This window comes from Python bivittatus, unplaced genomic scaffold (assembly GCF_059951505.1).
Source record: "Python bivittatus isolate LINGU-HERP-01145 unplaced genomic scaffold, Pbiv_v1 ctg000580_np1212, whole genome shotgun sequence".
NCBI classification, from domain to species: Eukaryota; Metazoa; Chordata; class Lepidosauria; order Squamata; family Pythonidae; genus Python; species Python bivittatus.
Window position 1 is genome coordinate 11,156,869 of NW_028277087.1, and position 16,312 is coordinate 11,173,180.

At 43.2% G+C, this 16,312-nt stretch overlaps 1 protein-coding gene across 4 annotated transcripts; it reads left to right on the top strand.

Annotated features, from left to right (window-relative positions):
- The first annotated feature begins 2,239 nt into the window (after positions 1-2,239).
- CHERP (calcium homeostasis endoplasmic reticulum protein) lies at positions 2,240-15,884 on the top strand. Of its 4 annotated transcripts, none has more exons than XM_088149592.1 (17): positions 2,240-2,378; positions 3,367-3,540; positions 4,426-4,607; positions 5,204-5,341; positions 6,692-6,843; positions 7,361-7,658; positions 9,575-9,824; positions 10,108-10,286; positions 10,440-10,869; positions 11,850-12,088; positions 12,393-12,526; positions 12,733-12,819; positions 13,252-13,401; positions 13,780-13,890; positions 14,118-14,212; positions 14,999-15,184; positions 15,746-15,884. In XM_088149592.1, exons 1-17 carry the CDS (start codon positions 2,339-2,341, stop codon positions 15,748-15,750), a joined length of 2,850 nt encoding a protein of 949 aa, XP_088005718.1. In that variant the 5' UTR covers positions 2,240-2,338; the 3' UTR covers positions 15,751-15,884. The 4 variants fall into 4 exon arrangements, with proteins under 4 accessions (XP_088005718.1, XP_088005717.1, XP_007437789.2 ...); XM_007437727.3 differs by lacking the exon at positions 15,746-15,884 and having other exon boundaries at positions 2,241-2,378; positions 7,361-7,472; positions 7,569-7,658; positions 14,999-15,433; XM_007437729.3 differs by lacking the exon at positions 15,746-15,884 and having other exon boundaries at positions 2,242-2,378; positions 7,361-7,472; positions 7,569-7,658; positions 14,842-15,137.
- Positions 15,885-16,312: the final 428 nt, after the last annotated feature.

Sequence of the window (16,312 nt, forward strand, 5' to 3'; positions counted from 1 at the left end):
GTCTGCACATTTAAAAATTGGATAAAACAAAGTGTGTTGTAATTATGCTTTTTAAATATTGAATATGTAAATAAAGCTGAATTCTGCAGAGTTGAAACTTTCTTGGTTGGGGTCATGTTGAAAGTAACTACAATTTTTTTTCTAGAGATCACAGGCAACATCTTTCTCTTGTCCACCAGTACCAGTGGATATGAGCCAGGCAGGTTGGTAAAGAACTCCCATCATTAAAAACCCTGAATTGTATTAATCAAGACTCATCTTTTAGCTTACGGGTCTCCATTCTTTCTGGAACCACCGTGCCTGGCTTCTTCAGTTTTTTATGTATGCTGAGAATCTGCATAATTGTGGTGAAATATACATCTGATAGATAAATAAATGAACATATTATTTGATGGCTGGTGTGGGTCTTCCGGGCTGTGTGGCCGTGGTCTTGAAGTCTTGTTTCCTAACGTTTCGCCAGCACCTGTGACCGGCATCTTCAGAGTGCAGGAGCACAGACAGGAGCAGGGGCACAGAGAGAACTGCTCCTGTCTGTGCTCCTGCACTCTGAAGATGCCGGTCACAGGTGCTGGCGAAACGTTAGGAAACAAGACTTCAAGACCACGGCCACACAGCCCGGAAGACCCACACCAGCCATCGTATGCCGGCCGTGAAAGCCTTCGACAATACATTGAACATATTATTTGTTCAGTGTCTATCCCGCTTTTCCTCTACTTCAGTGGTTCACATGGAGATCTCTATTTTCATTTTCACAATAGCAACCTGTGAAGTAGGTTAGACTGAGAGACAGTGACTGGCCCAGAATCACCCCCAGTGAGCTTCCATGGCTGTAACTATGAATCTAGTCTCCCTGGTCCTAGTCCAGCACCATAACCACCACACCACACTGCCTCTTGTTATCATTGTTTTTTTCACTTCCTTCTAAGCTGTCTTCAGTGCCCACCACTGAAGCATCCCTTATTTTGAGATCTGTTTCCTTTGGCAGAACTTTGTCCTTTTTACATAGAAGCCCTGAGAAATTGGGACAATTGTTTCTGAACTTTTAAGCAACCAAGGCAATTGTTCTGCTAGCGCTGTAGAAACTGACACACTATTCCCTAACGTAGCATAGCCATCCCACACCTGGATACTCACTTTTTCTTCCCCTTCATTTTCTCCCTCTGGCACTCCCACATTCTTTCTTAGTCTTCAGTTTGGGGTACTGTATTCATTCCCCCTGCCTGCCAAGTGATGGTGCTGACATCTTTTGTTCTCTTGTGAAAAATAAGTTGTCATGCTCAACATCTTTGTTTCTTCGGAGGGCAGAAAAATGGGGCAGGGACAATGCTGATTTTGGGGGGAGTCATCTGGGCTGCAAGGCACTGGACCTCCATTCCGGGGGCCAAACCTAAAACAAGAACAATGGCAACAGCAGGCTTCCCCATCAAGGCCTGTTGGTTGTGAAGGCAACTTGAAAGCTTCCCTCTAAGTCCACCTGGCCCCACTGGGAGCAAGAATGCACATTTGGCTAGGTAATTATGAAAAAAAACAAGGAACCTTAATGAGACATTTTCCTGATCTTTTTGCTGCAGTCTTGTGTACAATAATAAAGGCACTAAATGTATTCCACAAGTCCATAATCCGAGCCTCCACTTAAAAGTGCTTGGGTGCAAGGGTATTGCCAAAATAATTATTTAATGTGACAGAAAATCAACTATATTTAATTTTAAATAGATGTAAGATCAAAATGAGGTTTTGGGGAGGCTCCACCCACTAAATTTGGGAGCGCAGCCTCTGGCCAAGAGCAAGGGCACCTCAGAAAATTCGCGCTTCCAATATCCCCCGTACATGAGACTCAACCCTCAGCGAACAGCGGGGCTAATGTGCAGATAAGCGCGCAAAGAAGTTGGTATCACTGGCTAAAGCTGCTGATTCCGCCAACCTCGCAAGGTAGGCGTGAAGATATACGGGGCGTAAGAAAGGTGCGATATTATTTGACCACCCTGTTAAAAATACACGTTGCTCAACCCTCCCGCTTCAGACCAGCACGCTTTCTATGAATGAAGCGGCGATCCTCCTTTCTTCGCGCTCAATCGGAAGCCACTGATTGGCCGGCAAAGCTTGCTGGGCTCGGCGCGAGGCGGGTCCTCGAGGGAAAAGTCTGCTCCACCCCCAACGCTGGGGGGAGGAGTTAGAATCTCCATGGCGACGAAGCCGTCAAGAGCGAGCTCGCGTGAAGAAGGAGGAAGCGGTGTCGCAAGCAGGGCTTCTTTTACGATAGAGAAGCGCTCGGCGGCTGGCGGGGCCTAGTGTGACCGAAGACGCTCTTGAGTGTTTGTCCTCCCTTTCCTTTACCGCCATGGAGATGCCGCCCCCGCCGCTGCCGCCCCCGCCCGAAGGTGAGCCTGTGACGTCACGGAGGGTGGTGGGGCACAAATTCGGAGTGTGTGTGTGTATGTGATAGCCAGGGCAGCTTCGACTATCCCCAAACCTGGCCTGATAGTGGCGAGGATGCTTCGTAACAACATTATGTCTTTTGGCTTGTTGCGGAAGCCAGTCCTCAAAAGGGAAGGGAAAGCACTCCGCACATGCTCAGAGGCCTTGAAGGAAAGGGCTCGGCCCGGTTAATAGCAGTGACGACGACCGGCTGAGCCGGAAGGCTTCTGGAACTGTAAATCTGGGAGAAACAGTCTTTAATATAGGCCACATTAACCATAGGCCACGCCCCCTTAACCCTTTCCTGTCGCTTCAAAAAGCAGTAACTTCGGGGGTTATGTCCACCCATACACGATGGCAGGACTGGGAGGTGCCAGGTGGTGTTATGGAATCTACCTGCTTGACCAAAATACAAGAATAATTCAGCATTTCTGTACCATTTTTCATGTAAGCAGTTCTCAGCTATTTTTTTCTGTATAAAAGAAAGAAATAGTTTGAATGTGAATGGTTTTCAGTTCTGAAAGAGCTGCTAGAGTAGATAACACCTAGTGGTTTAAAACAATCAGCATGCTTATTCTTATCAGAATAAGCCTAAAGTCTGATCAGAAAACATAACATACCTGGTAATTCTTATTAAAGTTTTTTTTTTAAGATTTTTCAATAAATGGAGGAATGAGACAAGGAGGGTAGAATCTGGAAATACATGTGTGAAGTAGATGTCAGCATCTAGATAATGGTTTTTTAAAAAATATGTCCTATTGGAGAGTCAGTCTGGCCACTCTAGGAAGCACACTGCCAGATTAGATAGATTTTTTTTTTTTTTTTGGTATAACCTGGTATCTGTTTCCTGAGGTTGTTTTATAGGTATGGTGATTGAGTAGAGGTGATTTCTTAATTTATAAACACACAGTGATACCCATTCTTACTCTTCCTGCTCCTCCTTCCTTACAGATCAAGAACTACGCAATGTCATTGACAAATTGGCCCAGTTTGTGGCACGGAATGGTCCTGAGTTTGAGAAGATGACAATGGAAAAGCAAAAGGAAAATCCCAAGTTCTCATTTCTATTTGGAGGAGATTTCTATGGCTATTACAAGTATAAGCTGGCTCTGGAGCAGCAACAGTGTGAGTTAGGGAGGAGGGTGGCAGGAGAATTTGCTGTAGATAATAGCATAAACTATCCAAAACATGCCATATGATATCAGCAATGCTAAAAAGTGGATTGCTGTTGTTAGTCCCATTTTGGAATGGGAAATGTCTGAAGCTGAGAGACTATAAAATGGCTATATTATTCAAGTTTACTAATTTTTGGATTGGCTACATCACATCTCTTCCCCAAGCTGCCATGCTCTGTAATATTCTTGGGGATGACTGGCTTGAACATATGAAAGTCACTCCAGCCTGTCATCCAATTGAACTCTTAGAAGACCCATGAATTTCCAAAAAATGTAGCGTTCAAGCTAGATATATTCTAAGAGGCTAGATATTGTTGGCTTGGTTTTTTATTTGCTGTGTGTCTTCAAGAACTGCCTGGAATTTTTCCCTTCTTTCTGAAGTTCAAACAGTCTTGGGGGTTGCTGAAGGTTGCAGAAAAGAACAACTTGCATGTGACTTGCATATTTTGCAACTTGATCCTGATCATTTTATAGCAGAACTGCTGTGTACTTGTTAATATTTTAGCTGAAAGTCCCTGATTGTTTTCCTTCAGATAACTTCAGAATTACTTGTGTACAGAGATCAACAGTAAGTGCAGCTTTTGCTGCCTAGCTCTAGGTAGGGAAAAGGAATCTCGGGAATCTTTGTTTCTAAGAAACTATTTTTAAAACCACTGCCCAGATCCTCACTTCTCCTAAAGAAAGACAGTTTTCCCTATCAGGATGGGAAATTTTCCACCTGCAAACATCCTGTTTGCAAAATGTTTGATGGATTTTGACAACTGGGAAAGAGAGTATATGATCCAATACTTCAGAAATGGCTTCCTTAGGGTTCTTCTGTGCTCCTCCTTTATAGTATTGTGCAAGCAAAGCCAAGATATTGAGGCTACCCCACAGATGCAACCAATTCCCCAGCCACCTTTGGCTCCTTCCACCCCTATCGCCACTCCTCAGGGGACCCCTTCCATGGAGGAATTGATCCAGCAGAGCCAATGGAATCTGCAGCAGCAGGAACAGCATCTCCTTGCTTTGAGACAGGTAAGGATTTGACAAAGTAGCGCTGTTCTGAGATTTTGGGTTGGTTTGGGCAAGGCATCGTAACTCATGTCAAGAGGGGACTAATTATTTTGACTAACTCTACATCAAAGTTGCAAGGTACTTGGCAAATCTTCTATTTACCATAGGATATGCTATTGATTTAAGAAAGATGAGAAAATAATGCATTTAGAAATAGTTTGCCCAATACATTTAGAATATAGCCTTCATCAGAGATACTGAAGAATTGTTACAGAGTATTCCCTTGTTTTTCTTATTCTCGCTACAAAGACTTTATTTGAAATATGTTGGCTGAATCTACTGAGAACCTAGATGGGTTATCTTTTCTGTTCCTACTTGGGTGGATTCCTCCTTTGTGATTTGGCCCTGGGAAGGTATATTGCTTTCCTTGAAGAAGGAGCATTTTTAGCTACTTTATAGTTCTGGTAAAGCAAGCTGTAACTTATAAGAAGGACTGCCTCAGCCATGGGTCAGTAAATGTCAAAAGTGTTACAGCCAAGCCTGACTTCTAAAGCAAGAAAATTTGGAGACTCTGCCAAGCTGATGATTCAGGTTCTTCTCTTTAATTCTCTGCTCAGGAACAAATTACCTCTGCAATAGCTCTGGCTATTGAGCAGCAAATGCAGAAAGTCTTGGAGGAAACCCAGTTGGACATGAATGAGTTTGATAACTTGCTACAACCAATCATTGACACATGCACCAAAGATGCTATCTCAGTAAGTAATGGCAAAATCAGTCAGATCAAGGTGGTATCTGATGCAAAGATATGATATTTGTTACATGCTTGAAAAAGACTTCCAAGTGATCACATGAAATTGTCTTCATATATTAGTGGGAATTAACAGATTCCAGATTCCAGAATTCCAGAGTTGTGGAAGTTGAAGTCCACATATCTTAACATTGCCAAGGTTGAGAAACACTGTTTTAGAACAGTGGAACAAATTATGAAACTAATAGTAGAGCAATGAATTGGACCTGTCTTTGTATTGCAAACCAATCTGGTATATCTATGAAATTGGAAAAGTTATAAAAATTGAATCAAGACTGAGAATCTACTGTATTCAAATTGAAATATCTCGTGAAATTCTGATATAGACTCCATGTAATAGTTTCCAGTTATTTCTCATAGCTTATAATTTCAGTCAGTGATTTCTACTGTGTTGACCATGGTTCATGATATATGTTGTTAGCATAAATTGTGATTCTTAGCACTCTCGTGCACCCTCCCTGCACCTCGTGTACTCTCCCAACCCTCCCTCACACCCCTGTAAACCCATTCATTCTCTCCCCCACCCCGCAGCAGCCATTTACCTGCCTGCAGGCCTGGGACTTGAAACTTCCTGCCGGCTTCCCCACTGGCTTTGGTTGTGGGAAGCTGGCAGGAAGTTGCCTTGCCTAACAACTGTGGGATTCAGTTAATGATGACAACCGGGACTGCGGGGATTGTTGTTGCTAAGCAATGCAGTCGCACTTTATGACCACATCGCTTAGCGAAGGAAATTCTGGTCCCAATTGCCATCATAACTTGAGAACTACCTGTAATCTTGACCCCTTGTTTACTTGTATCTCACTATATGTATTTCATTATTTTAAAATCTTTTTTACCTTGTCTTGTTTATATTCCTTCTCTAAAATGTTTAATAAAAAGACCTCAGTTGGTCAGAGAACAGGGTATAAATGATCTCCTAATTTGATTTTCCTGCTTCATTCATCAAGATAGACCAAGAATGTAGCAATTATGCCAGGTCATAAAGTTGGTTAATATTGCATGTTGTGATTAGAAGCAACTCTTGCAAGTTTTTCTTAGAGGGAGAACTTTTAACTTGTGGAAAGAGAGTACCATTTGGTACCTGAAAACTTTTTACTGTCACTTAAACATTAGGTTTTCTACATACTAAGCAAGAAAATGGTCTTTCTTAGAGGTCAGGGTGGGTTTCCATCATCATCCCCAGGAAACCATATGCTACCCATAGCTTTGCTAATTTCTAATTAGTTTTCAATTTATTACCCATGAATCTGAACTTTTGTTTACTATGGCAAACCTTCACACCATTTTATGTTCTCAGGCTGGAAAGAACTGGATGTTCAGTAATGCCAAATCTCCCCAGCATTGTGAGCTAATGGCTGGGCATCTGCGCAACCAGATCACTGCCGAGGGGGCACATTTTGAGCTGCGACTACATTTAATCTATCTGATTAACGACGTCCTCCACCATTGGTGAGGTTCTTTGTGGGCTCTTTCTCAGGTTCCCAGTGCAAGTAGTGCATGCTTAGTGTTTGATCAGATGTGCCTTGAAAGATAGGGTACAGGGGTTACTAATTTGCATCTCATATTGACACTAAAGAGAATTTAATTTGTTTTAATTTACAGCTGTATGCCCTGTAGTTCACTAAGATGGTTCTAGTAATCATTTTTAAAGTAGTCCGAATGGTAGCCAAAAAAAAAAAAAGTTTAAATACCGAATGTTAATAAAAATCTTCTGGCTGATAAAACTTAAGCAAAATTTGCAAAATATGGAGCCAAAAATACATGAAATTGGCCCTTTTTCTTATTTGGGGTTTCGTTTCTTTTTTGCAGCTGTATTAAGGCTGCTTGAAGAAGAGATGTATAGAGGAATGTAGCATGTGATAAGCTTGTGTATGGTTTGATATGCTTTGGATGTCCATATCAAGAGCTTTACATACTTAAACATGCTACGCCTCTAATGATGTTCTTGTTCTCTCCTTCCTTTCAGCCAGCGGAAGCAACAACGTGATCTCCTGGCTGCTCTGCAAAAGGTGGTAGTGCCCATATACTGCACTAGCTTCCTGGCTGTGGAGGAGGACAAGCAACAGAAGATCGCCAGGGTGAGCAGCTTGGCTTTACTTCAGGGCCAGCCAAGAGCTTGCCTGAAGTCCAGCCTGCCAAGTAACGGCCTTTCTCTTCCTCTTGATTTCCCACAGCTCCTTCAGCTGTGGGAGAAAAATGGCTACTTTGATGAATCGATTATCCAGCAGCTCCAGAGTCCAGCCCTTGGACTCGGGCAGTATCAGGTAAGTCCTGGCACTAGTTTTTTTCCTTAGCAAGGAAAGGATTGGTAGAAATAAAGTGCACTGGGTTAGGTTTAATCTGAGCCAGCTGTTGCCCTCAGCTCTGCATTCTTTCTTTGCTAAAAAGCATCTTTTTTGATCCATAAGAAATGTAGAAATGGCCGGACTGAAAAATAAGTCATGCTAGAGACTTTTGAGATAGGAGTGAACACTTGGTGAAACTGCGTTAAGACAGAATATTGCTTCTCACTGCAGCTAATGTTCTGGAATTCTCACAAATGCTAAAGTTAAACTGTAGGAAGCTGTTGTTTAAATACTCTGACCATACAGTAATTAACCTAGTTTTACCTACTCTGCTAGGCGGTAGCTCTCTCGTGCCTTATTCAGCCCTGTTACCTCTGCTGTTCATCTGAATGATAGAGCTTCCCAAGGGCAAGCTGCTGCTTGCTGTCAGTGTTAGGGGACTCCTTGGAAGAGGAATCTTATTTCTGAAAGCCAGAACACTCTGAGTGGCAGAAGGTAGGGTGACCAAGAAAGATGGCTGTATTCCTGAACCAGAGGGCTACTTTCCTCCTCAGATAAGGTGTTCACTTCACAGAGTTTCTCTCTTTCATCCAGATGTTTTGTTTTGAGGTCTAAATTCTCATCAAATGTTTCTGTGGGGAAATACCCTTCCCCCAATACGCATTGCGTGCACCTTGCTTGTTCCTGTGTAGGGATACTCAGTTATACACACTGACATTTTCAAAAGCAACTGGCTATCTGTTCATTGTTTGGAAATAGTTATCTATCACTGTTTGACTTGAAAGCTGCCATAATCTCCTCGGATTCCTGGTGGCTAATGAAGAAAGATACATAATATAAAATATATATATAATAATAAGGTATCCATAAATAATAACAACAATTGGAACCTGGCTGCTGATGGGAGGAAACATAACTGACTATGTAATATTACATTATGTAATAACACTAAGTGAAAGACCTGGGACACCACCAAGCATTCTGCCAAATAGAGCTGCAAAACCTTGTTCGTAGAAGGGTTGACCTGAAATTATACTTAGACATAAACTTGTTTTCTTTATTTCAGTATACTATCAATACATAGACATGTAAGCTGCATTTTTTAAAATGAAATTAACTTAGTAACTGAACTAACCCCTTTTTATTTTTCCCAACACTCCAATGGTTAAAAATCACATGAAGTGGCTTGGGACTCCTTTTTACTAGTAGGATAATTCTCCAAAAACAGAACAAAACCAAATTTGTGTGGCAGAGGAAGTTTGCAAAAGAAATATTAAAAATGGGCTACATCAGACTGGGTCTATGGAGAAAAGCATTCTGCAGTGCATCCCTAAGATGGAGGGTGTCAGGGAGCAGTTCAGAATGCTACCAATTCTTCCGTTCGAAGCCGCCCTCCCTTCCAGTCATGTGACCCAGAGCAGAACATTGCCGCCTGCTCTGTGCTTCCCAGTACACAAGTACACAAATGCTCATAGAAGCAACATGAGGGGAAAGCAGAAACATGCAAATAAAAATCCAGTAGTTATTTCATTATGCAGAAGAAAATGTTAATGCTGATAAAGACCTGATAAAGGAAAGATTTCTAGAAAACATGTTCTACATGCTTTCCCAACCTTATTTTAATTTGCAAGTACACTGAATCAAAAACTACAGTAACGAGACAAGCTGGAAGCAACAAACTAAGCTGCCAAAATACTAAAACAAACCTAAACTAATCAGGCTTAGCATGTTGGGCAAACCCAACTGCTAGCTTGGCAACTGATCTAATTATGGGTGTTGTGGAAGCCTTGTGAGAGAGAGCAAGATACTTAGTATTGGCCGGATTCTCAAATGCGATGCTTGTACCTTAAAACATCTTTCCTTTTCTGACCCTTTCTGACCCTTTGCCCTTGCAGGCTACCCTGATCACAGAATATGCCAGTGTTGTGCAGCCAGTGCAGGTTGCGTTTCAGCAGCAGATTCAGACTTTGAAAACACAGCATGAGGAGTTTGTCAACAGCCTCACGCAGCAGCAGCAGCAGCAGCAGCAGCAGCAGCAACAGCAGCAGCAGCAGCAACAAATGCAAATTCCCCCTCTGGAAAGTGAAGTGAAACCAGCTCCTCCGGCCTCAGCTCCTCCTCCAACTACTTCCATTGCACAAGCAGGTACAACTCTTCTGAGGTGGCAAGACTTCCTGCTTCTGCTGAGTGTAGAGAATGTGCCCCCTACTCTCTGGTTTGGCTGTCTGAGAGCCTTGGGGATGCAGAGAATGGCTGTTCTGAATTTTAATAACTAAGCTTCATTAGATGGGATTATTCAACAAAACAGTCTGCACTGAGCAGGGGTTGGATTCAGTGCCCTAAGTGGCCTCCTCCGGGCTGATTTTTATGCCATGCCCAGGCAAGAGGCTATTGAGGCTGTCCTTCCTCATACTGGCATTTGTTTCAGATGAAGGGAAGGCTCAGCTGCCCCTTGCAGGCTCCACAGAATACGAAGCCACTGGAGCTGGGCCACCTGATCCTGCTGCACCTGGACCTCGTGGACCTGGGCCTCATGATCACATTCCTCCCAATAAGCCACCCTGGTTTGATCAGCCACATCCTGTCACGCCTTGGGGCCAACAGCAGGTACTGGTTGCAGGTCTGGTGGGTATGGAGTGGGGAGTATCTCTGGACATGATGATCTCTTTAGCTTCTCTTTTGTGAAGCAGAGGGCCAGCATCTAGTCAGGCCCTTGGTTTTCTGAGCAACCCCCATAACTCTGTGTCTTTGCTTCTGCAGCCCCCCGATCAACCTCCATTCCCACACCATCAAGGTCCTCCCCACTGCCCTCCGTGGAACAGTAACCATGAAGGGATGTGGAACGAACAGAGGGAACCTGGCTGGAACAATCAGCGTGAAGCGCCCTGGAACAACCAACCAGACCCATCCTGGAATAATCAGTTTGAAGCTCCCTGGAACAACCAGCACGAGCAGCCGCCATGGGGTGGGGGCCAGAGAGAACCCCCCTTCCGCATGCAACGCCCACCTCACTTTAGGGGGCCTTTCCCCCCTCACCAGCAGCACCCCCAGTTCAATCAGCCTCCTCATCCACATAACTTCAACCGCTTCCCACCTCGCTTCATGCAAGATGATTTCCCCCCACGGCATCCCTTTGAACGGCCTCCATATCCACATCGCTTTGACTACCCTCAGGGGGATTTCCCTCAGGGTGAGTAGATTGTAGGGCTGGGGAGAACAGGGGGTTAGTCTTGATTACAGTACTGGTGTGGTATCTACCTTCTGTTAGGTTGGCCTGGGCTTTTCTTTAAAATTCTTGGCCTGTTTGCTTATGAGCAGATGGAGGTTTTCTCAGTGCATTCTGAAGAGCGAAAAAGATGAATGTTCTGAAGAACCTGCTTAGATGAATGTTTCTGAATGCCTTTTCAGTAAGGGATGGCTTTTCCAAATTGATGCCTGCCGTCACTAGTTTTTCTAAGCCCTTAAAAACAAAACCAGGAGCATTTTTTCATTGCCCTGAAGTGGTGGGCTTTTAAAACTGATCGTTGCGACAAATAGCAGTAGTAATAAGAAGTGGTGATGTTGCTCTTGATGTGTCGTCAGCCCCAGTGGGATGAGGGAGGCACTCTTTTTTAGTAAAGCCCAGTCCGCTGATCTGATTGGCCTAGAACTTTGACTTCAGGGTATTTGTCTGAATCTGCTTGCAAGTGAATGTGCTGCACCAGCTAGACCATCCTCTTTCTTCCCTGAATCTGGCTTCATTCTATCCTTGCATAAATCCTTTTTTTACAGGTTAGCTGCCCTGATGCCTCTTTTTCTGCACCCTGTTCGAAACAGGCCTTGCTGGAAAAGTCCCTTGAAATCCTGCAGGTGCTACTGGGGCAAGTTGAGTTTATAAGTCCTTGCCAAGGACAGGTGCATTGTCTGTCCAGTACACTGGGAACTAGACAGGATGTAGTCATGTTTCAGCTAATCTGTGTGGGACAATTTTGATGTGTATAGAGAACTCAGGTGGGGTAAGATTGGGAAGAGCTTATCTCCATTTTCTGTTTTTGTTTCTGGACTAAAATTTAGCAAGGATTCCTGTCCTCTTTTGTTCTCCGCAATGCGCTTGTTATTTGCATAAATCCCTTTTCAAAAAGCTGCTTTGAGCCATTTCAAGTTTGAACTTGAATTCAAATTCCTCTCCAGAAATTGGACCACCTCACCACCACCCTGGACACCGCATGCCACATCCTGGAATCAGTGAGCACCCTCCATGGGGTGGGCCGCAGCACCCTGACTTTGGACCTCCTCCCCATGGCTTCAACGGACAGCCACCTCACATGCGCAGGCAGGGGCCACCTCACGTTAACCATGACGACCCGAGTCTGGTGCCAAATGTCCCTTACTTTGATCTCCCTGCTGGACTCATGGCTCCTCTTGTCAAAGTAAGTGCTTTCGATAGCTGATTTGGGAACATCTGTAAATGGGCTCTCCAAGGAAAACCTCATACATCACAGGTGTATGGATGTTTCTCCTGAATAGTTGTGGGAGAGGCAAGATGTCTGGGCTGATAATTAAGTAGAGTTAGTTAGAAGCCTAGATGCTTTTAGTGCCAGGCAACTTGTTTCCACCTGTGACTTCTCCTTGAGCCAGTTACTGGAAGTTTAGCTCCATTCACACTGCAAGGTTTTTTTTAAGGGTCCAGTCTCTAGAAATACCTCATTTGAATTTGTGATTTTCTTCTTTTAGCTGGAAGATCATGAGTACAAGCCTTTGGATCCCAAGGACATCCGCCTGCCCCCTCCGATGCCTCCCAGTGAGAGATTGCTGGCTGCAGTTGAAGCCTTTTATAGTCCCCCATCCCATGATAGGCCAAGAAACAGGTAAAAAAATTGAGCTAGGCCTAAATGTTTTGTGGACTCTGCAGTCTGATACTTTTGATTTCTGTCTCTCCAAATCTGTAGAAGTTCTAGACTGTTGCATTTTCAGATTATAGCAAGAAATGCCCTGAGCTTTCTTCCTTATAGAGGAGGAAATAGCTGATTTCTCTCTCCCCTGCTCCCCTTTTCTACTTATTTTCTTGTTTCAGTGAGGGCTGGGAGCAGAATGGACTGTATGAGTTCTTTAGAGCAAAGATGCGAGCCCGGCGCCGCAAAGGGCAAGAGAAAAGAAACAGGTAGGAGTTTCATTCACGTTATCCTAGTGAAAGTACAGAACGCCATAGGGAACATCATAGTACTTTTAATACTGTCATTCTGTAGTACATGTGATGCATAAATGTGGAACAGAAAAGTTGTTTTTGCATGGGTCTAAATTTACCTATAGACAGGCAGAACGCATCTCAGTCATACTTTCTCAAATGTAAATGTGACCTTATTTTAGGCTGGCAAACACTTGGCCCTGAGTAAGTCCCTCTAATACTAACAAAGTTTACAGGATTGGGAAAGGTAACAAGTATTGCATCTTCCCAAGCTTTTTTGCTTGCCTATGAACATGCATCAGAACTGGAGTATTTTCTAGATTGCAGCATTCGTATTGCCAGATATGCCTGCACATTGCTTTTTCAGTAGTCAAAGACATATTTTTATTTCCTCCTTTTCTGGTGCAGTGGCCCCTCCCAATCCCGCAGCAGGTCTAAAAGCAGGGGCCGCTCTTCTTCCCGCTCCAATTCAAGGTCTTCAAAATCCTCTGGCTCATATTCAAGATCTCGATCACGATCCTGCTCCCGATCACGGTCCTACTCCCGGTCTCAGTCCAGGTAAAAAAAAAAAAGGGGGAAATTAGGTTTTAAAAAAAGAAGGCTGGGGGAGATTTTTCTGCTTGGTCAGTGATTGTACAGTTTTATACTGTTTCTTTAGGAGCTTGAATGTTTTCTCGGAAAGATACAGAAGTGGTGTTTGTATTACTTGTATCTCTTGTGTTTTCCTTTGGAAGCCTTTTTGCTTTAAAACTTCCTGCTATGTAACAGATAACTTTCATGTTTTGGAAGATACCTATCGATTACCTCCCTAGAATCAGTCAGCAGCTCCAATGCTTCCCCAAGTCTTTTTTTTATGGATAGGGAGGGACCAGGGAACATACAATCTCTGTTTGCAGTCTACAGAATGGAACTAATTTTCACCTGTTTATTTTGTAGGAGTAGGAGCCGATCCCGGTCTTCACGAAGTCGCTCCCGCTCCAGGTCCAGATCAAAATCCTACTCCCCTGGTAGGCGACGCCGGTCCCGATCTCGCAGTCAGACACCTCCGTAAGATTTGAGTTGTTCATTCTGCAAAGATTTTGGTCAGAAGGGGGCAAAATGCTGAAATGTTTGAGGAGCTATCTAATACAATAATTAACACTGTATAAAAAATTTGAGTTTGTGATTTTCTATGTAGATTCTTTCCTGTTATCACAATTGTTATCTTCACTAATCAAGTGGTGGTCAAGAATATATAAAAGGTCTAATTTACTAAATTCTGTTTACTGATGTAGCTCTGCAGCTGGATTGGGCTCTAGTTCAGGACCTCCCATACCAGAATCCAGACTTGGAGAGGAGAATAAAGGACATCAGATGCTGGTGAAAATGGGTAAGATAGACTGCCTATTTCTGTCAGACTGCATTATCTTTCAGGCAGTACTCTTCCAAATCTGTTCCCTGTATGGAGAAATCACTGCTTGCCCAACCTATTCCAGTCTGCTTTCCCACAGGTGTGTTGAGATTTCAGCTCCCAGAATTCTCAGCCAATGTAGCGACTACCCATATGTGCTATGAATTCTGGGTATTTCATTTCCAATCAAGTTGGGAACAACTCTGTTGAGTTTATTTGAACCAAGAATTGCAAAATGTGCTCAGTCTCTAGCTGCGGTTTTCAAATCTTTCATAAATTGGAAGATAATGGCTTTGCTTTTTCATCATCCTGATTCTGTAAGAAAACAGCACACTGTATTTGATATGGGGGATTTCAACAACACACTTAGGGTCGAATGGTTTGCATATCCCATTCATACAACCATGGGCAAGTGAATCTGGGTCCATCTGAGTCATTCCTTTGCACTTCAGGACTGGCTGTGTTTTGCCAGTAATGTCTGTATGGCAAGAATTGCAGTCTTACTTTAGTCTTGCAAAAAGCCTAAGCCTTCCATGTAGTTTCCTATTCTACTTTCTTGAAGACTGTGAAATATTTATCCAGGGACCTGAATCTACTTCTTTATACAGGATTTCCTCTGCTGGAAGAATTTTCCTGAGGCAGATCTGTACGTGGAGTGAGCAATTTTGGTCTGGAATCACTGGAAGTGAACACATAGACATTGTTCTGTTGGTTGGCAACTGGGGTATTTTTGTGTGGTTGATCATGCTGTTCTGTGTTTTTCAGGATGGAGTGGATCTGGGGGCTTGGGTGCCAAGGAGCAAGGGATCCAGGACCCTATTAAAGGAGGGGATATCAGAGACAAATGGGATCAATATAAGGGTGTGGGAGTAGCCCTAGATGATCCCTATGAGAATTACCGCAGGAACAAAAGCTATTCCTTTATTGCTCGTATGAAGGCCAGAGATGAAAGTAAGTGCCCAGTTTAGCAGGTTAAGAATACTCTAATCAGGGCAAATAAACTTTTGGATAGTTTCCATAAGGTTAGCAAGCCTTTGGCTAAAAGGGAATTCTTGCTTTAGGAGGATGTGTTGGTTGCTTTTGGTGCTGATGCTTAACAAGCAGCAGCAAGAAGGTGCTGCTGTAAACCATCTTTGTCTTTCTGAATGTAGTGTATGCACATTTAAAAGAATAAAAAGGAAGTGTTATCTACCTTTCTAAGAATAATGTTAAGTTCTTAATGTTTGGACTAAGCTTGGGTGTATCTGAAGGATGCCCAGTAACAACTGCATGTGTTGAAATTGAGGGCAGCGCAAACCAATAGCAAATGTTTCTGCAAATCTTTCCCTTTGGATTGGCTACAGAAATTCCTAGTGTGTACAGGTATGCAAAAAGTTTTGAAGTCAAAACTCCATTCCAAGTGTGGAACTATTTTTTTAGTGCAAAATGGGCTGTTTTGGTCATTTCAGAAGTGTTTCGAGCTCCCCAATTCAGAGTTTATATCTTTCTGACAATTATATTTTTCTCCTAAAGGCTAATGGTGCTTCAAGTGGAGGAAGCCAGATAGCTACCAAGTACTGGGCAAATGAATCAAGAATCTACTGTACATTCTAAATCCCCAAGATACCCCTCTGCAGCCATCACAGCTCCATCCAGAACAGAGGGCTTAACCACTCAACAGTTACTTCTAGAAGTTTAAGGATTTGTAACAAGAAAAAAAATATTTAGGCCTTTTATATTTTTGTATATATCCTTTTAAGAAGAATTAAGAGGAGTGCTGTAGACTGACTCATCTGTAGCACCGTCGCATTTCCCTGCTTGTTTCAAAATATGAAGCATTCCTAGAAACCCCATTTGAAAACACCTTTTGTAACTGTGGGTGCCCATAGATCAGCAGTTCTAAGTGATCTAAGGCTTGCCCTGAGCGAACTGAAAGAACCATTTTCCTCCCTATCCAGTAGAATTGTTCTTTCACAGCCATCCATTTTGACATGATAAGGTAGCAACTGTTGTAGACTGACTTACTGTAGCTGTGAAATTTACTCATCTTTCAACTACCTTCTGTCATGAGTCAGCTACCATCTTGTATTTACTGTTGCC

Coding starts and splice junctions, on each gene's coding strand:
- CHERP (XM_088149591.1), top strand. CDS start 2,339: ATGGAGATGCCGCCCCCGCCGCTGCCGCCCCCGCCCGAAG. Junction 12,527..12,732: donor CATGATAGGCCAAGAAACAG/GTAAAAAAATTG, acceptor TTCTTGTTTCAG/TGAGGGCTGGGAGCAGAATG. Junction 13,402..13,779: donor TACTCCCGGTCTCAGTCCAG/GTAAAAAAAAAA, acceptor TTTATTTTGTAG/GAGTAGGAGCCGATCCCGGT.